General features: G+C 41.1%; 2 protein-coding genes across 7 annotated transcripts in view; both read right to left on the bottom strand.

Moving 5' to 3' along the window:
- Window positions 1–14,932, bottom strand: part of SYNRG (synergin gamma) — a 93,378-nt gene extending 78,446 nt beyond the window's left edge. For 5 of the 6 annotated variants that reach the window (XM_025361203.1, XM_025361204.1, XM_025361205.1 and 2 more), the window contains exons 1-3: window positions 14,715–14,932; window positions 5,497–5,537; window positions 1,372–1,493 (exon numbers count right to left, since the gene is read on the bottom strand). In XM_025361203.1, coding sequence (XP_025216988.1) covers window positions 1,372–1,493; window positions 5,497–5,537; window positions 14,715–14,791 — 240 coding nt within the window. In that variant the 5' untranslated portion in view covers window positions 14,792–14,932. The remainder of the gene's footprint in view (window positions 1–1,371; window positions 1,494–5,496; window positions 5,538–14,714) is intronic. The other variant, XM_025361206.1, reaches the window with a different exon arrangement.
- Window positions 14,933–18,636: 3,704 nt separating this feature from the next.
- The window catches only part of DDX52 (DExD-box helicase 52), a 31,667-nt gene continuing 25,828 nt past the window's right edge, over window positions 18,637–24,475 (bottom strand). Inside the window, exons 14-15 of the mRNA XM_025361209.1 lie at window positions 23,792–23,884; window positions 18,637–19,875 (exon numbers count right to left, since the gene is read on the bottom strand). Of these exons, the coding sequence (XP_025216994.1) occupies window positions 19,818–19,875; window positions 23,792–23,884 (151 nt within the window). The 3' untranslated portion in view covers window positions 18,637–19,817. The remainder of the gene's footprint in view (window positions 19,876–23,791; window positions 23,885–24,475) is intronic.

Genomic DNA, 24,475 nt, shown 5'->3' with positions numbered 1-24,475 from the left:
TGAGCAGAAGTGACTAATATATGCTACCTCCAGGTGTTAGCTTTAAAAGACATCACAGCGTTTGGCCATCTCTTTTTCCTATGCCAAGAGCCTAGGATGTCCTGGCTGAGGGTCCTAGGATAAAGAAAACATGGAGCAGAGTCAGCACCAACACAGGAGGATATGTATCACGAGTGAGGGCTAAACTTTTGTAAGTCATGGAGATCTGGGGACTGTTTCTGCAGCACAACCTAGTGAAAGCTAGCTTAACGTGAATTAAAAACCTACAAAATCTCAATGTATTCCCATTTGCTTCCTTCTAGAGATGGATAAAAAATGACACTGGAAGTTTTCCTGACCATTTAAACACAAAACAGAAGCTTTATTTGCATAATTGACTTCAAAACAACAATTGTTTCAACTGAAAATTCTGGTTGTGAACTCCTAATATTACTTATTTATAAGTTATATACACGTGTTACTGTATAAAAGTATATACTGTATAACAAAACACACAGAAATAGAAAATGTTAAAGTATTAGGTAAGTAAGTAAACTAACACAGAAACAAAAAACCAAATACCACATGTTCTCACTTACAAGTGGGAGCTAAACACTGGGTGCACATGGACATAAAGACAGGCTCGACATAAAGACTGGAGACTATAAGAGGGGAGAAAGAGCGGGGGAAGAGTTGGAAAACTACCTGTTTGGTACTATGCTCACTACCCAGGTGATCGGTTCCATCATACCCCAACCCTCAGCATCACACAACACATTAGTGTAATAAACCTACAAACTGTCCCCTGAATCTAAAATAAAAGTTGAAAAAAGCAAAACTAAATAAATTATTAGGTAAAAAAGAAATACAGTATATGGCTTTAAAGATACTGGTTAATAGTACAAAAGCAAAAACCTTTTTTTCCTCAGGCCTTTTTTTTTGAGACGGGAGTCTCCCCTCGTTGCCCAGGCTGGAGTACAGTGGCATGATCTCGGCTCGCTGCAACCTCCGCCTCTCGGGTTCAAGGGATTGCCCTGCCTCAGCCTCCCGAGTAGCTGGGACTACAGGCACATGCCACCACACCCAGGTCATTTTTGTAGTTTTAGTAGAGATGGGGTTTTGCCATGTTGGCCAGCCTGGTCTCGAACTCCTGACCTGAAGTGATCTGCCTGCCTCGGCCTCCCAAAGTGCGGGGATTACAGGTGTGAGCCACTACACTTAGCCTTCTCCCTCACTCTTGGAGGGTGAACACATCTTCATTTTAGTTTGAAGGAAGCCATTTATTTATGCTTATTTCTAATTGTAACATTAAGCTCTTAGCCTGTAGCTCTTGATATATAAACATAACAACAAACAATAACTTTGTAAGAAACCAACTAAAGAAGCAAGTACCTGCATAGCAATAGGTCCTTGGGACATCTGAGAGCTGTAATTCATTCCCATAATGCCTTGCATATTAGGCTGCATGACAGAGACCATAGGAAATCCTTGTTGCTGCATCGGCATCAGGCCTGCTGAAAACATAAAGACATTATTAAAGTCAATGTATTTTAAAGTTTATTTTCTTAAAACCATAAGTACCTAAAGGACTTGTTACTTGGCAGGAAGCAGAGTGTAATGGAAAAAGTACAGGGTCGAGTGAGACAGATATGAATATGAATTCCAACTCTGTCATTTACTTAGCTGTGTGATCTTGAACAAGTTACAAAACTTCATCTGTAAAATGAAGATAGTATCTCTTCTATGGAATTTGTATGCATACTAAAAAACAGTATGGCCTAATTGGGGTACTCAGCCTTCAAGATGGCCTCCAGTGACCTCTGTCTCCTGGTATTCATACTCGTGTGTTGTTCCATTCCATACTGAATGGGGCTGACCAGTATAACCAATAGGATACTGTGGAAATGACAGCATATAACTTTGAAGGCCAGTTATTTATTTATTTTTTTTGAGACAGAGTCTCACTCTGTCACCCAGGCTGGAGTTCAGTGGCATGATCTCAGCTCACTGCAACTTCCACTTCCTGAGTTCAAGGCTCCCAAGTAGCTGGGACTACAGGTGTCTGCTAATTTTTGTACTTTTAGTAGAGATGGGGTTTCGCCGTCTTGGTCAGGCTGGTCTTGAATTCCTGACCTCAAGTGATCCACCCGCCTCAGCCTCTCAAAGTGCTAGGATTACAGGTGTGAGCCACTGCGCCTGGCCCGGAGGCTAGTTCTTAAAAGACACTGTAGTTTCCTCCTGGTTCTTTTGGATCACTCGCTCTGGAGCACTGCCACATTATGAAATACTCAATAAGACCTATGGAGAATCCATGTGGTAAGGTACTGAGGTCTTCTGCGAAAAGGCAGCATGAATTTGCCATCTATCTCAGTGAGCCACCCTGGAAGCAGCTCCATGAAACTTTCAGATGACTGCAAGCCTGGCTCATCTTCACTGCCATCTCATAAGAGGTCTTGAGCCTGAACCACCCAGCAGAGCTACTCTTAGATTCCTGACCCACAGACACACTATGAAATAATAAAATGTTTACTTTTTAAAGTTCGGGATAATCTGTTACACAGCAGCAGATAACTAACAAAATAACAGGAGCATGAACTCTAAGAGTCAACTAGAAATGCCACATACATCTTTGGAACCTTGGGCAATTTGCTTCTTTCTATGCCTTGGTTTCTCATTTGTAAAACTGTTTAATACTTACTATGCTCAAAGAAATGTTATTCTTCTTCCTTTTTCTTACATGAATAGGTAATATAACAGTTACCACAAAGTAGCCATCAGTATGTGCAATGGCAGAAAACTATCATGAAAGTATGATTTAGGCTAGTGTTTCCCAAACTTTTCCAAGAGCAGAGGTGAATGAATATACATCTCTTTGGGATTTTAATAAATACTAAACGCCTACCATATGCTAGGCATAGTTCTATGTGCTTGGTACACAGAAGTGAATAAAACAAAATCCTTACATAGCCTGAGCACAAATTTCATTCTAATTTTGCATTCAAACTACATCCATGTTGGTTCCACTGTAAGGAACTTTATATCAAACTGTCGATTTGAAAAATTAAAGATCTAGGAAATCATACCATGTTTATCTTATGGCTTTTGTGTACCTTCCAGGTTATCTATAACCTAGCCTAATTTCAGAAGCATGGACATCCACATTGTGGCTAACAGTTATTTGAGGTAGACCATTCACTTATTCAAGTATTTGAGGCCTACTCCATATTAGGCACTGTTCTGGGGACACAGCCATGAATAAAACCAGGTCTTCACTCTCATGGAGCTTACACTGTAATCAGGAGAGACAGACAACAAAAAAATAAGTACATGTCAGGTGGTGATAAGAGCTAGGGCCAAAAAATAATAAAGCAGGGCAAGAGGGAATGGAGTGGTTGATATTTTACATAGGGCAATCAGAAAAAGTTTCACCAACAGGGTGGTATTTCAGAAAGGTCCTCAAGAAAATAAAGAACCAAGCCATGCAGGTGTTTGGGAAGAATATTCCAGACCAAAGAACACCAAGTACAAAGATCACAAGGTGTCAGGGAGAATTAAAATACAAGATTGAAAACAGCCACCGTAAGATGTTTTCTGTCTTATTTCTTTGGACTTAAAAGTTTTATTCATTTTAATTGATTTTATTTTATTTCTGAATGGGTAACTCACATATCTGGCATAACATTTCAAGGCACAAAAGTGTACACAGTAAAAAATAGGTCTCTTTCTCTCCTCTGTCTCCTATTCAAGTACTCACGATCTTGTGGCCACCCTTGCTGTCGGTTTCTTACATATGTTTTCAGAAATGATGCACGCATAATTTAAAGCCTTCAAATGATCCAAAAGTTCATCCTAAAAACTGTTAAAAAAAATCTCCAAACCAATTCCAAATTCCCTAAGAAAAAATATCAGGCAACATTTTGAGAGCTCTTCTTGTCCAGTTCCTTCGCTCCATAGGTATATTTTTACTTGAAAATGTGTAGAAATGCAAAATAACAAACCATGATAATGAACACATAACTCTGTAATACCTTCCTAAAGAACAAAAGATCTCAAACCATTTGATCTCAATCTGGGACACATCTAATTACAGATAGCTTAAATAATGCATAAACGTGAACACGATGAAAAGAATACAACTGACCCTCGGAAAAACTTGCCTGAAACTCAACCGCCATCACTGATTATAAATGAAGACAAAGTCAGGATGAGCCACTGACCATCTGCTACTGAGCTGCTCTTTATCTTTTATCTCTACTGCTGACCTACGAGTCTCTGTTTCTCCAGCAAATCTATGACAACCAATCAACGCTGGCTTTTTAAGAAGAGCCAGTTTTCAGAAGCAGCTTGGTGTGAGGGGAGAGGGAATACATCAGAGTGGGAGAAGTGAGTGGAAAAAAAGCCAGAGAAAGGCAGATCTATTCCTTCTTCACTGTTGTGTCCCAGCTGCATGGCAGCATGGGTCAAAATTATATTCCTTCACTACTATTTCCTTGAAGATAAAGCTAGAATTGATATTGGTGGGTCCTGGTCTCAGACCAAGAGAGAAGAGGTATACTTAGTACAGAAATTTCTAGGAATAGAACTGAGACTTATATGACATGGTGGCTCATGCCTGTAATCCCAGTGCTTTGGGAGGCCAAGGCAGAAGAATCGCTTGAGCCAAGGAATTTGATACCAGCCTGGGCAACATAAGGAGACCGTGTCTCTACAAAATATTTAAAAATTAGCCAGGCGTGGTGGTGTGCACCTGTGGTCCCAGCTACCCGGGAAGCTGAGGTGGGAGAAATGCTTGAGCCTAGGAGGCCGAGGCTATGCAGTAAGCTATCACTGTGCCACTTGTACTCCAGCCTGGGCAAAAGAGCAAGACCCCTTCTCAAAAAAATAAAATAAAAATAAAAAACCAAAACCAAACAAAATCCTGAGACTTAAATACTTTAAGCTGAATCAGAGTATGTGATCTCTTTTAATTTCAAAATTATATGTTTATAAAACATGATTATAAGATACTATCATATAGAGAAAAAATAGCAGTGTGAAACAACTAAAGATGTTCGTTTATTCATTCAACAAACATCTACAGAGAACCTATTATGTTAAATCAACATGCTGGGTGCTAGAGATAAGGCTAGATGAGCATTAGACAGACATGGCACTAACAATCTAGCAGAAGACTAGACAGAAGGAGAAAGACATCATTAAGTGAATTATAGCTCATTTCATTTTTATCACATGTTCCTTAACATTCTTGTCCTAAAAGTCTCTTTCACCTCTGAGGTTAAACAATCTATGAACGTAATGTTTATATAAGTTTGGGAGAAATGAGGAGTGACCCTTATTACTCCCAAAATTATATAATTTTTGAGAAATTTTAAGAGTAGCTGTCATATAGGTTTAAGAGTGTAGAAAATTTTACTCTATTTAGCAGCAATAGAACTTATTTTCTATTTACTTATTTAATTCCAGATTCAGAAACACAAGAGTGAAAAATAAAAGTTCAAAACTTAAACTTTCACATACCTTGAGGGGGTCTTATCCCACCTGCAACAGGAAACATGAAGCTGAAAACAGAATAAAAATACATCATAATCTTCATATGTACAAAGATTTTCAAATAACAAATGTACTTTTTTATATGGATGAAAGACTCGTAGATGGGACCTGGTGTTTATTCTGTACCACAATACTGAATTGTCTAACATCAGTAGACTGAGAGCATCCATAGGATGCATGTCACTATGTTAGTGCAGACGGAAACTTGTTGAAACAGAAGACAGAAGACCCTGAAACTAGTCCTGGCTCTGTCACTGTGTGTCCTCTCTGGATTCCAATTTCCCCATCTATAAAATGAGAGACTTCAGATTCAATTCAGTCAACATCTATTGAGTGTCAACAACATGAAATGATGGAATCTTATAAGCAAAAATACACATATGCAGGCAAATAACTATACCACAGGGTAAATGTGCTAACTGCTATAAGCGAGGTCGAAATTATTAATAGGGATGAGAAGAAAAAGATGAATTTAATCTATACCTTGAGAAGTTTTATAGAAGTAGCTCTGGAGCTGAATCTTAAAGAAAAATAGAAGCACACTATATATTTTGAGCAAAAGCTCTGAGGCAGAGATGCAGGGATGTTTGGAGAAATGAATGTAGGTTAAATGTTAACTATATGATTTAAAAGCAAGCAGATTGTACAGGGCCTTTATTTATTTTTATTTTATTTATTTATTTATTTTTGAGATAGAGTTTTGCTCTTGTTGCCCAGGCTGGAGTGCAATAGTGCGATCTTGGCTCACTGTAGCCTCCGCCTCCTGTGTTCAAGCAATTCTCCTGCTTCAGCCTCCTGAGTAGCTGGGATTACAGTTGCCCACCACCACGCCTGGCTAATTTTTTTTATTTTTAGTAGAGACAGGGTTTCACCATATTGGCCAGGCCAGTCTCAAACTCCTGACCTTAGGTGAGCCATCGCACCAGGCCGAGGGCCTTCAAAATGTTTAATTTTATTTTTAATATTATATGAAGTTGTGAGAGGTTTTATTGTTATTGTGGCAACATATACACAACATAAAATTCTATCATTTTAACCATTTTTAAGTGTATAATTCCACGGCATAATTAAGGACATTCACTATGTTGTGCAACCATTACCACTATCCATTTCCAGAACTTTTCCATCATCCCAAACAGAAACTCCGTACCCATTAAACACTAAGTCCTCACTTTACAGCATAAGAAAGCTCTCTTCTAAGGGTTAAGCTGACACCTTTTTAAAATTTTTATTATTATAATTTTTTTGTGACAGAGTTTGCTCTTGTCATCCAGGCTGGAGTGTGATGGCATGATCTCAGTTCACTGCAACCTCTCCGCCCACCAGGCTCAAGTGATTCTCCTGCCTCAGCTTCCCATGTAGCTGGGACTACAGGCGAGCACTACCACACCCTGCTAATTATTGTATTTTCAGTAGAGACAAGATTTCACCATGATGGCCAGGCTGGTCTTGAACTCCTGGCCTCATGATCTGCCCGCCTCGGCCTCTCAAAGTGCTGGGGTTACAGGTGTGAGCTACCGCACTTGGCCTAGGCTCTTTTAAATAAAGGTTAAGTCTGGGCGACAGAGTGAGACTCTCTCTCAAATAAATAAATAAAGGTTAAAAAATTAAGCTCTGGCCAGGCACAGTGGCTCACGCATGTAATCCCGGCACTTTGGGAGGCAGAGGCGGGCAGATCACCTGAGGTTGGGAGTTCGAGACCAGTCTGACCAACATGGAGAAACCCCGTCTCCACTAAAAATTCAAAATTAGCTGGGCGTGGTGGCGCATGCCTGTAATCCCAGCTACTCAGGAGGCTAAGGCAGGAGAACCGCTTGAACCCGGGAGGTGGAGGTTGTGGTGAGCTGAGATCGCACCACTGCACTCCAGCCTGGGCAACAAGAGTGAAACTCCGCATCAAAAAAATAAATAAATAAATAAAAAATAAGCTCTGGTTGTAGATGAAATAGCCAAGGGCATGAATATATATATCCAGTAACAAAACAACTAAGGACAAACATAGAGAATTCTTTTTTTATTTTTTATTTTTTTTGAGACAGAGTCTGGCTCTTTCGCCCAGGCTGGAGTGCAGTGGCACCATTTCGGCCCACTGCAAGTTCTGCCTCCCGAGTTCACGCCATTCTCCCGCCTCAGCCTCCCAAGTAGCTGGGACTACAGGCACCCGCCACCATGCCCGGCTAATTTTTTGTATTTTTTAGTAGAGACAGGGTTTCACCATGTTAGCCAGGATGGTCTTGATCTCCTGACCTCATAATCCGCCCGCCTCAGCCTCCCAAAGTGCTGGGATTACAGGTGTGAGCCACCGCGCCCAGTCCTGACACTTGGAGAATTCTTACAGTGAAAACTGAGTAGGAAATGGTCATTGAGAACCAAGGGAGTCCTTATAACAGAGTTATAACTGAAGAAGGACCACATTTCAAGAAGGAAGCAGTTACCAGCATCTAATGCTGTAGAATAGTGGTGAGAACAAAGATTAAAAAATAAATCACTGTTTTCAAAAACGGTGATGGTTGAGTGAGTTAGTTTCAACAGAGAAAGAGGAAGAGACCCTAGGGAGAAAAAATTTAAGAGACAAAATACATACTTAGTGATTGATAAGGTTTTTAAGGAAATGGGATTAACACACAAAGTAGCAAAAGGGGGCCACATGAGGGGGTGCATGTCTGTAATCCCAGGACTCTGGGAGGCCAAGGCAGGCAGATCAGTTGAGGCCAGGAGTTCAAGACCAGCCTGGTCAACATGGCAAAACACCATCTTTACTAAAAATACAAAAGTTAGCCAGTTGTGGTGGCATGTGCCTGTAATCCCAGCTATCCAGGAGGCTGAGACATGAGAATTGCTTGAACCCAGGAGGCAGAGGTTGCAGTGAGCTGAGATTGCTGAGCCACTGCACTCCAGCCTGAGCAACAGAGCGAGACTCTGTTTCAAAACAAAACAAAACAAACAAACTAGCAAAATGGATCTGGTTTGAAAACGAAGTGGGACTTCTTTCTCTGAGCCTAGAAAGAAAAAGGGACAAATCAAGGAAGACTTCTGAGTGAGAAAGGCTCTTAATCTGGAAGTCAAGGATCTGAAAAGAAGGTTTCCAGATACTCTTTAGAGAATCTAGTGAATGGCTGGGCCTGGTGGCTCACACCCGTAATCCCAGCACTTTGGGAGGCCAAGGTGGGAGGACTGCTTGAGCCCATGAATTTGAGACCAGCCTTGGCAACATAGTGAGACCTCATCTCTCCAAAATAACAACAACAACAATAAAGAATATAAAAATTATAACAGTGATTCTTTTCCAGAAAGTTTTCAATTTACTGTGCCCAGTTCCATCAAAAGAAATCAGTATCTATGGGCATTATAGCCTTATGAAATAAATTTCTCAAATAATAAGAGATGAAAGGAGAAATTACTCCTTGATTCATGGACTGCAGAATGGATGTTGTTTTAGCAGGCATGAGAACATTAAACTTCTTATGCATTGTCATCAGAGCTCTTGGGTGACCAGGCACATTGTCAATAAGCAGTAATATTTTCAAAAGAATCTTTTTTCTGAACAATTGGTCTCAACAATGGGCTAAAAATACTCAGTAAACCATGCTGTAAACAGATGTGCTGTCACTGAGGCTTTGTGGTTCAATTTATGGAGTATAAGCAGAGTAGATTTAGCATACTTTTAAAAAGCCCTAACATTTTCAAAGTGGTCAATGAGCATTGGTTCAATTTAAAGTCACCAGCTGCATTAGGCCCTAACAAGAGAGTCAGCCTGTCCTTTGGCACCAGACATTGACCTCTCTTCTCTAGCTAGGAAAGTCCTAGGGTGCATCTTCGTCTGCACTGAAAATCTGGCCAGACATGGTTGCTCATGCCTGTTAATCCCAGCACTTTGGGAGGTCAAGGCAGGTCAGGAGTTCGTGACCAGCCTGGCCAACATAGTGAAACCCCATCTCTACTAAAAATATAAAATTAGCCAGGCATGGTGGCGCGCGCCTGTAATCTCAGCCACTGGGGAGGCCTAGGCAGAAGAATCACTTGAACCTGGGAGGCGGAGGTTGCACTGAGCCAAGATTACGCCACTGCACTCCAGCCTGGGTGACAGAGTGAGACTCTGTCTAAAAAAAAAAAAAGAAAACAGAAAATCTATTGTTTAGCATAGCCACCTTCATCAATGATCTTAGCTCTTCTGAATAAGTTGCTAAAGCTTCTACATCAGCACTTGCTGCTTCACCTTGCACTTTTATGTTATGGAGACACCTTCTTTCCTTAAACTTCATAAACCGACCTGTTAGCTTCCAACTTTTCTTCTGCAGCTTCCTCACCTCTCTCAGCCTTCAGCCTTCACAGAATTGAAGAGACTAAGGATCTTGCTCCAGATTAGGCTTTGGCTTAAGGGAAAGTTAAGGGTGGTTTAATCTTCTATCCAGACCACTCACCCTTTCTCAATATTTGCAACAAAGCTGTTTCACTTTCTTAACACTTGTGTTTCCTGGAATAGGACTTTTAATTTCCTTCAGAAACTTTTCCTCTGCATTCACAACTTAGTTTAACTGGTGTAAGAGGCCTAGCTTTTGACCTACCTCAGCTTTCAACACTTAATGACTAAGCTTTATCATTTCTAGCTTCTGATTTAAAGGGAGAGATGTGCGACTCTTCCTTTCACTTGAACACTTAGAGGCTATTGTAGGGTTCATCGGCCTAACTTCAATATGTTTTGTCTCAGGGAATATGGAGGCCCTTGGAGAGGAAGACACGGGAACAGCTGGTAGATGGAGCCGTCAGATTACACAAAACATTTATCCATTACGTTTGTTGGCTTATACGAGTTGGGTTTGTGGTGCTCCAAAACAATTACACCAGTAACATAAAAGACACACTGATCACAGATTACCATAACAAATAATAATAATAATGAAAGAGTTTGAAATATTGTGAGAATTACCAAAATGTGACAGAGACATGAAGTGAACACAGGTTGTGGAAAAATTGTGCGGATAAACTTGCTCAATGCAGGGTTGCCACAAACCTTCAATTTATAAAAAACACTGTATCTGCTAACTGCAATGAGGTATGCCTGTATTCAGTTTTTAAAGACATTACTCATATGCTAAAATTGATAAATTTAGGAGCAATGAACACATTTAAGTAATCAAGCTGTCAAGGTTTTTAAAAATCAGCCTTAAACATTTAAATTAGTCATATGGTCTAGTGGCTCAGAAGAATTGGAAACTCGTGTTATATTTTCTTTCTTCCAGCTTTGCCATAAAGTAACTGTGAAGCTCTGTGCAATCTCCTTCACCCCCTGTCTGGTTTCCCCTCTGTCAAATGAGGATGTAGAATCAAGTCTGACAAAGTCTCAGCTAAGACAATCACATAGACATAAATACATAAACAGATGTATAAAGGTTCCTTTGAAAACAAAATAAAAACAAAAGTAAGACTACTGACAAACATGACTTTGGTAAGAATTTAGCAACTCGAACTGCTAAGTGACCTAGGAAAAATTTGTATTTTTCTCTGAAATGTTTAGACAACTAATATCAACATGCTTAAAGATTGGTTAGGTAAGCAGCTGAGGCATTAAGAAGACAGTAAAAGCTTGGCAAAAAACTGGGCAGCAAAATGACCAACAATTTAATTACAAAGGTGAAATCACTAATTCATATATTACTGATATCTCAGTATGAAAGCAGAGCTCTGTCACTTACCTATCTCATCCGTCCCTCCTTTTCAGTTACCTTTGCTACTAACCTAGATTTGACACTAGCCTTCACTTCTTAGGCCTAGACTCCTAAAGACTTCCTAATGGATCACCCCTCCTCCAGACTCTGGTTTCTAATTCATCTGATGCAGCACAAGTGACAGACATCTTTCTAAATGACGAACCATTACTCAGTAATTAAACGGTCCTTTAGCAAGATGCACTCCTGGAGTTAAAACTATGGAATGATTTCCCTGAAACTGAATTTCCTTAGTTTAAACTCAAGGCCCTCTCTAGTTTGGGCACAACTCTACTTTTCAGTTTTATAAGGAAACTAATGTTAGTTTCCTTATAAAATAATCTCACAAAACTCTTCACCACCACTCGGAGCCACAGTCATCTGGCACTGCAGGTACGTTGTTTCCTTAGTGTTCACTAGGCCTTTCCAGCTCTACAACAATCTCTTGACCGCTTCCTCTTCCTCTAATTGTAACCCAACTGAAATACCACTTCTTTGCCTTTGATGTAGCTGGAATCCACAAAAACTTACAGAATGTTTTTTATGTGCAAAAATGTACTAGAAGCAGTGGAAGAAGAAAAGATGAGGAAGCCCTCTAAAAGCTTGTAAAAGATAGGAAAAAATAGACAAGTTCATAAATGATAACATTCTAGAAGAACGTGACCTCTTTTGTTCTCTTTTACTTTGTACCACAGTTATTTTGTACATTCTCCAAGGATGGGGACCATGTTTTGATGTCTTTTTAATTCATTACAGCATCAAGAACAGTACCTTACCCATGTAGGCATTCAATGACTACAGACTAATCCAGACCTTTCAACTTTTTTTTTCTGCCTTACTTGATTAAAAAAAAAAAAAGATACTTCTCATCTCTTGGGCAAATTTTGCCATTTATACAACTCTACCATTTATTCTAAAGTAGCTCATTCAGGACACCAATCAAAAGTAGGCTAATATTAAATTTGGAAACATTATTGTCTTTTGCTTAGCCTCTCAGAATAGAGAGAAGTATCCAAACAATACAGTCAGTTATAGTTCATGGATTTTCTCCATTAAAGGTGTAGAGAAGTTGCCTGTTCTTTTTCTTCTAACATACTTACGTTGCCATAATGTTAGTTTCCTTATAAAATAATTTCAGGGAGGGTGGGTGGCAAAAAGAAAATTAAAAATAAAATAGCTTCAGCCTTTACCATAACTCTCTAAAAAAACATAGTATTTCTTTTTCTATTGAGGATACAGCTTCTCAGTCTCAGAAAGTTGCCAATATATGTAACATGTACCACACATTTTTCAAGGTAAGGATCATTTTAATCATTTCTTTCTCTCCCATATATCGTTTACAGTTTTAGAATACAGATGTTACTACATTTACAAAGGAGGGAAATTTTAAAATCATTCTATCAAAATTCAACCCATATTCATTTAAAAAATTTGCGTCCATGGACGAATGATACTCAAATACTATAAACTAAAGGGATTAATGCACTTGAACCTGAGGTCCTCCCCACCCAAAAACCTTTTTTTTTTTAAGTAAATAACAATTTGGGCCTAGATATCAATTCTTCTAAGTTTACATTTTCCCAGAACTTGGTGCCATGATTAATCATATACTTGATCAAATTAATACCACCCAGGGATATTTTAGAAACTGTAATCACACATAGGAAATAAATAGAGGATGCCGGGCGCGGTGACTCACGCCTGTAATTCCAGAACTTTGGAAGGCCGAGGTGGGCGGATCACTTGAGGCCAGGAGTTTGAGACCAGCCTGGCCAACATGGTGAAACCCCGTCTCTACTAAAAACACAGAAATCAGTTGGGCGTGGTGGAGCATGCCTGTAATCCCAGCTACTTGAGAGGCTGAGGCAGGAAAATCGCGTGAACCCGGGAGGTGGAGGTTGCACTGAGCCGGGATCGTGCCACGGCACTCCAGCCTGGGTGACAGAACGAGACTCTGTCTCAATCGATCAATCAACAAAAATTAGCTGGGCGTGGTGGCGCGCATCTGGGGGTAATCCCAGCTACTCCAGAGGCTGAGGCAGGAGAATCACCTGAACCTAGAGGCAGAGGTTGCAGTGGGTCGAGATCGCGCCGCTGCACTCTGGCCTGGGTAACAGAGCGAGACTTCCTCTCCAAAAAAGAAAAAAAAAAAAAAAAACAAGACGAAAGAAAAAAAGAAAAAAAAAGAAAAGAAAACAAACAGAGGGGACATTATTACATGTGTTTCTTCTCCAGCCAGAAACTGGCTTATACCAAGTATTTATTTTTTTAAAAACCCTCTAATGAAACAACGAAGAGAACAAAAGAGAAAGCAAAAAGTTTAAAAATCTTAAGTCTAAGATGTGCAGAGGAAATGAAAAATGGGGTTGCACACAGGTGGTTTATTGAACAGTCACTGCTCGTTTCCTGACATACACACAAGCACCCGCAAGAGGTGATAACTTTAAGGTCCTCACACTTTTGTAGTGTTCACGACTCCGAAACTGAAACACTGCATGTAAAAACAAAAAAAAACAACAAAACAAAACAAAACCTAACACTTCGATTTCCAAAGATAATTTAGGGTACCTCCAAATGTGTGTGCTGTATGTGTTGGTTAGTAAAACAAAATCAGACTAGGTCATTATAGAAGTGGAGTGAAAACTTCCCGGAATAAAATATTTCCTTAAATGATAATGAACCTGTCAACTTGCAAATGTACATCTCCCTTATCGTTCTGGGTAGAAGAACCACAGCCAGTTCTTGGCTGAAATGTGGCAGAGGGCAGATGTGTTTAAGGGCTAAGAGTCTGGAAGCTTTGTTCTAATAAATGCGCAACTGCTGTTTAACAGTGCATTTTCTTTGTTTTTAAATGCCTTTTTAAAAAGGAGACAGACAAGTCTTAAGAGTTAGTGTACAAGACAATAACTCTATCTCAAGACCATTACTAATTCAGAGGTCTTTAGATGTTCCTGCCGTTTGTCGCGGGTTAAGGAAATATAAAGAGGACAGGACACTCTAAAAGGGGAAGAGACAAATCGTCCACACACACACCCCCTTGGAAACAGTCATCCAGCTTTGTGAACAGATTTTTAGAGCCCTCCCTCCAACATATCTGGTTAAGTCTAGAAAGCCCAGGGAAAGGGAAGACCCTGGTCGCTTCAAGGCAGCCAGGACTAGGAGCAGAGTCGGGGTTCCTGATTTACCCCGCCCCCCCCACCCCAAAAGGACCCTCATCTTCTCTCCCCTCCCACACTGGGCGCGCGCCCGCTCCCCGCTCGACCCCAGGCGGCCGGCGTCCCCAAATGAGCCCGGAACACAAGCGTCGGGCACCCGGGCTCCACACGCCCCTTTCGTCCTGGGTCCCTGGGGGATGACCCTCCTCCTGCAGCCCAGTTCCAAGGAAAAGAATCGGAGCTGGAGAAAACCGCCATAACCGCCAAGCGCCCCTCGCCGCCCCCGCGGAGGCCAGGGGGTTCCTGCCCGGTCCTTCACACCTACCTGCCTCCCCCGGCGGCCCCCGCGCCGGCTCCCGCGGCCCCGCCGCCGCCAGACCCAGCTCCTGGCCGCAGCGCCATCTTGCTCCCGGCCTGCCGCTGCCCTCGCCGCCGCCAACTTATCAGCAGCTGTCAGAGGAAGACATCCACTTCCGGGGCAAACACCAGGCCCCACCTCGCCGCGGACAGGGCGATGGGGCGGGGCCGCGCGCCCACGTGACTCCCCCGGCCCTCGGGGAGGCGTGGCACGCCCACGGCACGTGATAGGGCGCCGCAGAGGTCCCCCAGGTTCAATTCTAGCTCTCCGGGTGGTGGGGCGGTCGCAGGCGCCTCTCCAAGGGAGCTGATTCATTGTCTGGTAGGGCCCAGGTGGTGGCCCAGTGGCAAAGCGCCGTTGGTCCTCCGTTTGAAAACCATGATCGCGGTTAGTGGAAAGAGTAGGCTGAGTCCTGATTTTTAAACTAGACGGTGGGGTACACTGGTGTTCTCTCTTTACACACAAAGAACAGATAGCTCCTGAAGCGCCCTTTGATAGTCTCGCAGCACTGATTAGTGATCAGCTGTCCCCCCTTTCTCTGGAACTCGGCAGCTTCATGTTGGCACCTATCACAGACGCTGAAGGCATTTAAATTTTATTTTAATAGCTCCTGAAGGGCCCTTTGATAGTCTCGCAGCACTGATTAGTGATCAGCTGTCCCCCCTTTCTCTGGAACTCGGCAGCTTCATGTTGGCACCTATCACAGACGCTGAAGGCATTTAAATTTTATTTTAAATCAACCAAAGCACAAAAACCCAACCCATATTTCAAAAAAAACTCCAAGGTGTACTACTCTTGTTTGTTTCTGCCATCCTGCCACCTCACAGTCCCTTTGTTTTTCCTATTCTTGCAGGTAAGTGCAAAACAGTGGTTTTTGGGAAGCAGTTCATAACTACTCTGAAGCTATTTCGGCATTTTTTTAACAGAATTTTTTTTTTTTTTGGGGGGGGACAGGGTCTTGCTGTGTTGTCCAGGCTGGAGTGCAGTGGCATGATCACGGCTCACAGCAGCCTCAACCTCCCGGGCTCAAGCGATCTTCTCGCCTCAGCATCCTGAGTAGCTGGGACCACAGGCATGCACCACCACACGGGGCCAATTTTTTTTTGTAGAGATAGGATCTATGTTGCCCAGGCTGGTTTCAAACTCCTGGGTTCAAGCTATGCTCCCGCCTTGGCCTCCCAGAGCCAGGGTGTGAGCCGTAAGCCACATGCCTGGACTGTGATTTTTTTTTTGTTTTAATCAAACTACTGTCTGGAAGTAAAACATAAAAGTTGAGTACTTTTCTCAAGCATGTAGTTTGCTTGTTAGCAAGTAATGGATTAATTAGCTTTATTTTTTCACTCTTGTCTCAGGGTTTTTACTGGGAAACAATTTGTAATAAGTTATTTATTAGGCACAAACCACTGGTCAGGAACTGTAAGCCCATTTTTAAAAATCCTCAGTATCCTTAGGAGTTACAATTGGCATCTTACAGATGAGAAAATCAAGGTTAGAAACAACGTCATTTGTCCAGATCATACAGCTACAAGCAAATAGGATCAGGATTCAAATCCAGGCCAGTTTGACGCCAAAGTCCTTGCTCATTCACTAGAACCAGCTATTCAATTTTTGTTTTTTGTTTCTGTCTTTTGCTGTAACTGTCTATTCACTAATTTCACTCCTTCCCTTCCCTGGGTGAAGCTGAAATTTATGTAGCACGCAGTTCAGACTGCTTTGAAGGAGCTAAATTTAGTATTAATACATTGACTAAGTTGATGCAGGTTACTGTAGATACTTTAAACAGACACAATAAAGACAAGGATCATAGATGTGACCTCAGTTTGTCTTGGAATACTTTTTGTTCCTCTTCTTTACCTATTGGTTTTTACATTTGTAGGATTCAACTCAGGATGTCGGCCTTCCATGACATCCCCAATCTGGGTTAGATGCCCTCCTGTGATGCTTTAGCATCATGGCCTTACATCTAACAGCACTTGTCACACTAGTCATGTGCTACATGATGATGTTTTGGTCAGCCACAGACAGCAGATACAATGGTGGGATGAGAAGTGGGGGTGGAAGTCAGTGAGACTGATGATCCTGACCTTTCGTAGGCCTAGCATAATGTGTGTGTTTGTGCCATGGTTTTTAACGAAAAAGTTTAAAAGTAAATAGTAAAATAAAACAAAAAAAAAAACTTAATAGGAAAAAAAGCTTCTACAATAAGGGTATAAAGAAAGAAAATATTTTTCTACGGCTGTACGTTTGCATTTTAGGCTAAGTGTTATTACAAGAGTCAAAAAGTTTATAAAGGCCAGAGGCAGTGGCTCACCCAAGGTCAGGACTTTGAGACCAGCCTGGCCAACATGGTGAAACCCCGTCTCTACTAAAAATACAAAAATTAGCTGGGTGTGGTGGTGCATGCCTGTAGTCCCAGCTACTCGGGAGGCTGAGGCAGGAGAATCACTTGAACCCAGGAGTCAGAGGTTGCAGTGAGCCGAGATCATTCCACCGCACTCCAGCCTGGGCAACAGAGGAAGACTCCACCTCAAAAAAAAAAAATTTTTCTAAAAAACCCAACCTGGACAACAAGTGAAACCTCGTCTCTACAAAAAAAATTTAAAAATTACCTGAGTGTTGGTGGCCCACACCTATAGTACCAGCTATACAGGAGGCTGAGGTTTGAGGATCACTTGAGTCTAAGAGGTCAAGGCTGCAGTAAGCCATGATTGTGCCACTAAACTCCAGACTAGGCGACAGACACTGTTTCTCAAGAAAAAAAAAAAACAAAAACTCTTACAAAGTAAAAAAGTTACAGCACGCTAAGGTTACTTTATTGAAGAAAAAAATATATATTATATATATAACATATATATATAATATGTGTGTGTGTATATTTTCAAGAGAGTCTTGCCCTGTTGCCCAGGCTGGAGTGCAGTAGCGCGATCTCGGCTTACTGCAACCCCTGCCTCACAGGTTCAAGCTATTCTCCTGCCTCAGACTCCTAAGTAGCTGGGATTATGTTACCACACCTGGCTAACTTTTTTTGGTATTTTTCTAGTAGAGATGGGGTTTTGCCATGTTGCCTGGGCTGGTCTCAAACTCCTGAGCTCAATCTGCCCACCTAGGCCTCCCAAAGTGCTAGGATTACAGGCGTGAGCCACCACACCTGGCCAAGAAAAATATTTTCAATAAATTTAGTATAGATTAAGTGGGCAGTGTTTATAAAAGTCTACATGTTCCAACAGTCTATAGCATTCAAGACAGTAACATGCTACACAGGTCTGTAGCCTAGGAGCGATAGACTGTACCACATAGCCTAGGTGTACAGTAGGCTATACCATCTAGGTTTGTGGAAGTATATAACATGATGTTTACACAATGACAAAATCACCTAACGACGCGTTACTCAGAACATATCTCTGTCATTAAGTGATGCGTGACTCCATCTGCTCCTTTACTTTCTCTCTAACATTATATTGTAAGGGTAGGAACTGTGTTATCAAGCCTGTTTTTCTAACAAAATCTATGTGTGTTAAAGGAATATTTATTGTGAGTTTACTATGTGTCAGGTACAGTGCTAGGTACTTACAATTTGAGACACAATTTCATAGATGAGAACACTGAAACTCTGAGAAATTAAGAACTTATTCAAAGTCACACAGCTGGCAAATGGGTTGCACCAGTATACCTACCTCCAGAATATATATTGGGTAAAGGATGTTTGCATGAACAAACAAAAAAACCATATTCTTGTAAGTATTTTTACACCCTGTACCAGGTCTATCATTAAATAAATTCTGAAGATGAACAATTTTTGTCCCATCTAAAATATTCAAAACAAAGTCCACCTGTTCTGACTCTAGAAAAAGCTGCGAATAGAGGAAATAAATAAGTTGAATTCAAATGCTGCTGAGAAAAGGTAATGTATATTATAGTTCTGTAGTAGTACTGATAACATTCAAGTCATTCTTAGGCAACAGTCTTACGTGTATGAAGTCAATTTTTCATTCCATTGTACAAAACTCGTATCTGAGAAAAATCTAATAGTAATAGTCTCCAACACCATATGATCATAATCCTTTAGCTTAGGCAGAGATCTACTTACTAAATGAGGTGCCATCAACCTAAGGAAAGATAAGCTGTAACAGAATGAAGACAGAGGTATATCAAGTAACAGGAACATTCTTCCTTATCAGGATAAAATGTTTATCAGTATTCAAATAAAATAATCTTAAATGGAAAGAGACAGGAAAGAATATGGTTAAATGACGGAAAATGAAGAAAGAGAGAAGCCGATCATGATCTTGTGCAACATCATGGCAGGGCTAAGGTATTAAGTATCCAATACAAGGATACTTAATAGACCAAAGAATTTAAAATCCCAGGGAACTTGAATAACCAGCCACGAAAGAGGCCTCTCTTTGTTGTGGTTCACAACACAAAAGGCCATCAACTAATTAGGAAATACTAAAATTAAGAGAGCAGCAGGTTTCTTCTTGGTAGACAGCCCATGCTACCATCCACAAAGTGAGCAGTGGAAGGGGTATTTAATGTCAAGGCTTTATTTTGAATTTCTGTTCCAGATGCCTCTCCATAGCATTCATCACACCTTCCTTCACACTCAAAGGGAAAAGTCCTTAAGAGTTTACCACATTTTGGTGTTATTTTTAGCATAAACACTTGTTCTTCTATAAGAAGTATCTCTCTGGATTCAAACCAATGTCAATGAAATGTTATTTCCATTGTATAATCATTTAAAAGTCACCTACAGAGCTGGGTGCAGCGGCTTGTGCCTGTAACCTCAGCTACTTGGGAGGCTGAGGCAGGAGGATTGCATGAGGTCAGGAGTTCAAGAGCAGCCTGGGCAACATGGCAAGATCCCATCTCTAAAGAAAAAAAAAAAAAAGGCACCTACAAATTGAAATTGACTTGATAGCTTAGGATCATTTTTCACCAGTCCCAGGTACTTGTAGTTGATTTCAAATGTTTGGTACAGGTGACTGTAAGACTTCAAGTATTCCATGAAAACACCATTCATGTTGGGATCATAAAATTACATTTCTGGGATGGTATTTTTAAAGTCTGTTTTTAACTTTTGTCTTCAAGAGCTACTTTCTTCTTGCTGTTCTGACCAGTGACCTTTTTCCTGTAAAGAGCAAAGTAGGGAAAACGGAATAAAAAATTCTAGATATATTTACTTTCCATAACTCTACCACCAGTTTAATAAACATTTACTGAAACCTACTGTGTATCAAATAACGGGCACCAGGAACACAAAGATGCATTAGACATGGTCTCTGCCCTTTAGAAAATCACAATCACCTAAGTGAGGCAAAACCATCACAGTAAACTACATTAATACATGCTATGACAGATAGATTTGGATCCTGACCTAATGAGTTCACACTGATTCAGTGCTTACTAAGTGCTAGAAACTGTTATTAAGTGCTTTACGTGTATTAACTCAGGTAATTTTCCTAACAGCTTATGAGGAGTATTCTAGTATTATCCTCCGTTTACAGATGAGGAAAATGAGGCACAGAGTGGTTGAGTAACTTGCCAGTCATCACTTACTGGTAATCCATGTTAGACATGAATCCTATCATTCTGATCCTATAGCCTAGTGAAGGTCGAATGTCATTAACTAAGTGGTAACAGACAAAGGAAAAAAGTTTTGAGAAAATAATCAATGTTTGCAAACTATTATTACAGTAATACAAAGTTCTTTGGTGTGTACTAACTCATATAATCCCAAATCCCAACTCTACACAGGGAAGTAGATACTAGAACCAGTTCTTCTGGCTCCAAATCCAGTTCCTCCCCCACTCACTGCATGGGGCCAAGTTTGTGGTGCCTGAAGTGAGGTCCACTAAGCAACAAGGATTCAGGTCTGTAGCTCAATGGGGAAGTTGGGGCTGAAGATGTGCCCTTAAGAGCTATGAGCACAGAGGTATGAGCTGAGCCTATCGGCATGGGTGGGATCATGAAGGAAACATCGACAGTGCAGAGGGAAGCCAGAGTGGGATCATGACAGGTCTTGCTTGTATGCTATGTTAAGTAGTATAACCTTTACACACGAAGAAAATGGAGACACAACCAAAGCACCCAAAGCAGGGGGCTGATATGACAAGATTTATATCAAGTGTCTTCGAAGTCTTAGTACAAATTAAGTTTTAATAACCTCAGAGGAAGGCAGGTGCAGTGGCTCATGCCTGTAACCCCAACACTTTGGGAGGCGGAGGCAGGCAGATCACAAGGCCAGGAGATCAAGACCATCCTGGCCAACATGGTGAAATCCTGTCTTTACTAAAAATACAAAAATTAGCTGGGCATGGTGGGACATGCCTGTAATCCCAGCTACTCAGGAGGCGGAGGCAGGAGAACCACTTAAGCCCGGGAGGCGGAGGTTGCAGTGAGCCGAGATCGCGCCACCGCACTCCAGCCTAGCGACAGAGATTCCATCTCAAAACAAAAACAAATCAGCATTTAAAGTATAATTATTTAAAATACTGATGGATCTTATTAAAATTCAACATAGTCACCATCTTATGTTCTAGTTGATTTTTGACCTTTGTAAAAACTTTCATCAGTTGCTGCTCAGTGCCTGAAAGGACTGCATTTGTTATCTTGGCTTTAAGACCATCCAAAGAGTAATGCATGCATAACAGTTCTGATGTGACCCACTCCTCTCCCACCAACAGGTCTATTAAGACAGATTAGGTGACCAAAGCGGCCAAGCATAACAAGGTTCGCTACCAATCCACTGGTCTACGTGTCACCCAGAAAGTGTTGCGACAGAAAATTAAAATTTAAAAATGTTGGCCAGGTGCAGTGGCTCACACTTGTAATCCCAGCACTTTGGGAGGCTGAAGTGGAAGATCACATGAGGCCGAGAGTTCGAGGCTAGCCTGGCCAACATGGTGAAACCCTGTCTCTAGTAAAAATACAAAAATTAGCCGGGTATGGTGGCGGGTGCCTGTAATCTCAGCTACCTAGAAGGCTTAGGCACGATAATCACTTGAACCTGGGAGGTGGAGGTTGCAGTGAGCGGAGTTTGCGCCACTGCACTCCAGCCTGGGCGACAGGGCGGCACAGCAAGACTCCATCTCAAAAAAAAAAAGTGAATGTGAAGCATTCCCAAAACTGAATTAAGTACAAATGGAATTAAAAGGATTGATCATTCAAATATACTTTTTTCAGTTTGTAGCACTTTTCCTTCCTAAGTTATTAAAACAAAAGTACGATAAAATTTTGGGACACTATATAAATTGTATATTTGAACTGACCTTTATTCCTCATAGTCAATACCAACATGTGAACTCTTGTTCACTTATTACAAAGTACACTCTAATTTTCATGCCTCTGTTCATCTTGTTCCCTTCTCCATGCCTAAATTTTACCTATCCTTAAAGACAGTTCTACTTTGTTGAAACTTCTGTAACCACACCAATTCACAATCATCTTTCTCTTCTCTAAACTCCTATTTTATTTAAAAACCAGTCTCTAATTTTCTGTCATGTACACGAATCTTCATTCCGCAGCTTCAGGAAAGGAGTCTCATTTTATATTCATTTGTATATCCTACCACCACCAAGTACCTTGCAGGACAACTTGGTAAATGCCTACTGGTTATGGAAACAGTTTTTTCCTAATGACTTCTATAGAACAGATGTGAGGTAACTGGATATAAGCATTAGCATATTTCACAATGGTAATATCCTAGGCCACTGACAGCACTCTCAGGGGAAAAAAAACCCAACAAATTATAGACTTGAACAATTCTACTACAGTATATAATAACCTGGTTCTGGTACAATGTGAAGAGTGCCATTTTCCTTAAATAGTGGAAAGAGTATAACTGTTCAGAATATCTTGACCTATCCTTTTCAAAATATAAAGCTTCCTAGTATTACTGGGCAAAATAAGGGAATCTATATGTACGCTAAAAAACTATGCTTTAATATCCTCATAAAACTCAGCTAAGCTAGCACAAATTTACCTAAGTAATACTTTTTACAGCTGTTACAATGTGCATCTGCATAAGCCTGAGATCATATTGAAATCCTGCCCAGAATATGAAGGAGCTTCAAAGAAGACTAGATTCATGTAAGTCAATGGTCCTAACTACTGGCCTTAGTAGCATGTCTTAATGTGGGTTGTGTAGAGAAGGTGGGCAGTACAATTCTAATTTATAAGGAATTGAAATAATATTTTCCAAGATGGAAAAAAGCAGATCATCAACATATTGACACAGAAAAATTCCAACATTAAAATAAATTCCTGGCCGGGCACGGTGGCTCACGCCTGTAATCCCAGCACTCTGGAAGGCTGAGGCGGGTGGATCACCTGAGGTCAGCCTGACCAACATGGTGAAACTCCGTGTCTAATAAAAATACAAAAAAATTAGCTGGGTGTGGTGGGCAGGAGCCTGTAATCCCAGCTATTTGGGAGGATGAGGCAGTAGAATAGCTTGAATCCGGGAGGCAGAGGTTGCAGTGAGCCGAGATCACACTACTGCACTCCAGCCTGGGCAACAGTGCGAGACTCCATCCCAAAAAAACCAACCAACCAACAAACAAACAAATTCCCCAATTATAGGCAACCTAAAATATATTATTTTTATCACATTTTATAACAGACTGTAGTATCAATTTTGCTTTTTTTTTTTTTTTTTTTTTTTTGAGACGGAGTCTCGCTCTGTCACCCAGGCTGGAGTGCAGTGGCCAGATCTCAGCTCACTGCAAGCTCCGCCTCCCGGGTTCACGCCATTCTCCTGCCTCAGCCTCCCGAGTAGCTGGGACTACAGGCGCCTGCCACCTCGCCCGGCTAAGTTTTTTTTGTATTTTTTAGTAGAGACGGGGTTTCACTGTGTTAGCCAGGATAGTCTCGATCTCCTGACCTCGTGATCCGCCCGTCTCGGCCTCCCAAAGTGCTGGGATTACAGGCTTGAGCCACCGCGCCCGGCCTCAATTTTACTTCTAAAAATTTACCCTAAGGAAAAATAATGCCTACTATAACTTTATGATGGTGTCAAACAGCCATTTTTCTTACCACATACTTACCGTTTATCCTTAGCTTTTTCTAAGAAACATTTTGGAGTTGTACTAATGCTCTCCCTTTCCAATGGTTTCTTAATCATCTTTTTCTTTTGTTTGCTGAAAGTTATAAAGTAAAAGAGGAAACAAATGAAGTCCAACTTCAATTAGAAGAGTTAAAGCTAGAATTAGTTTTGATCCTTGATCACAAAATTCATTTTTTGTTTCTTTGAGACGGAGTTTTGCTCTTGTTGCCCAGGCTGGAGTGCAATGGTGGAATCTCGGCTCACTGCAACCTCTGCCTCCTGGGTTCAGGCGATTCTCCTGCCTCAGCCTCCCGAGTAGCTGGGATTACAGGCATGCACCGCCATGCCCAGATAAATTTTTTTTTGTATTTTAAGTAGAGATGGGGTTTCTCCATGTTGGTCAGGCTGGTCTCAAACTCCCGACCTCAGGTGATCCGCCCACCTCGGCCTCCCAAAATGCTGGGACTACAGGCGTGGGCTACTGCATCCGGCCACAAAATTCATTTTTTAAAACCATTTACTGGTTTAAGGTGGGGCTGTTAACTACTTTAATAAATGAGGTCACCTAATAGCATTTAGAGAGCTAACTCAAAGGGATGATAAATTCAATCCACCTTTTAAAAAGCTACTGACTGTGATAAAAATATGTCCTGTGCCAACCTTATATCCTATGTTAACAAGCATC

Source organism: Theropithecus gelada, chromosome 16, assembly GCF_003255815.1.
Source record: "Theropithecus gelada isolate Dixy chromosome 16, Tgel_1.0, whole genome shotgun sequence".
Lineage (NCBI taxonomy): Eukaryota > Metazoa > Chordata > Mammalia > Primates > Cercopithecidae > Theropithecus > Theropithecus gelada.
The sequence above is the reverse complement of the archived record's forward strand: the minus strand, read 5'-3'. Positions and strand labels throughout refer to the sequence as shown.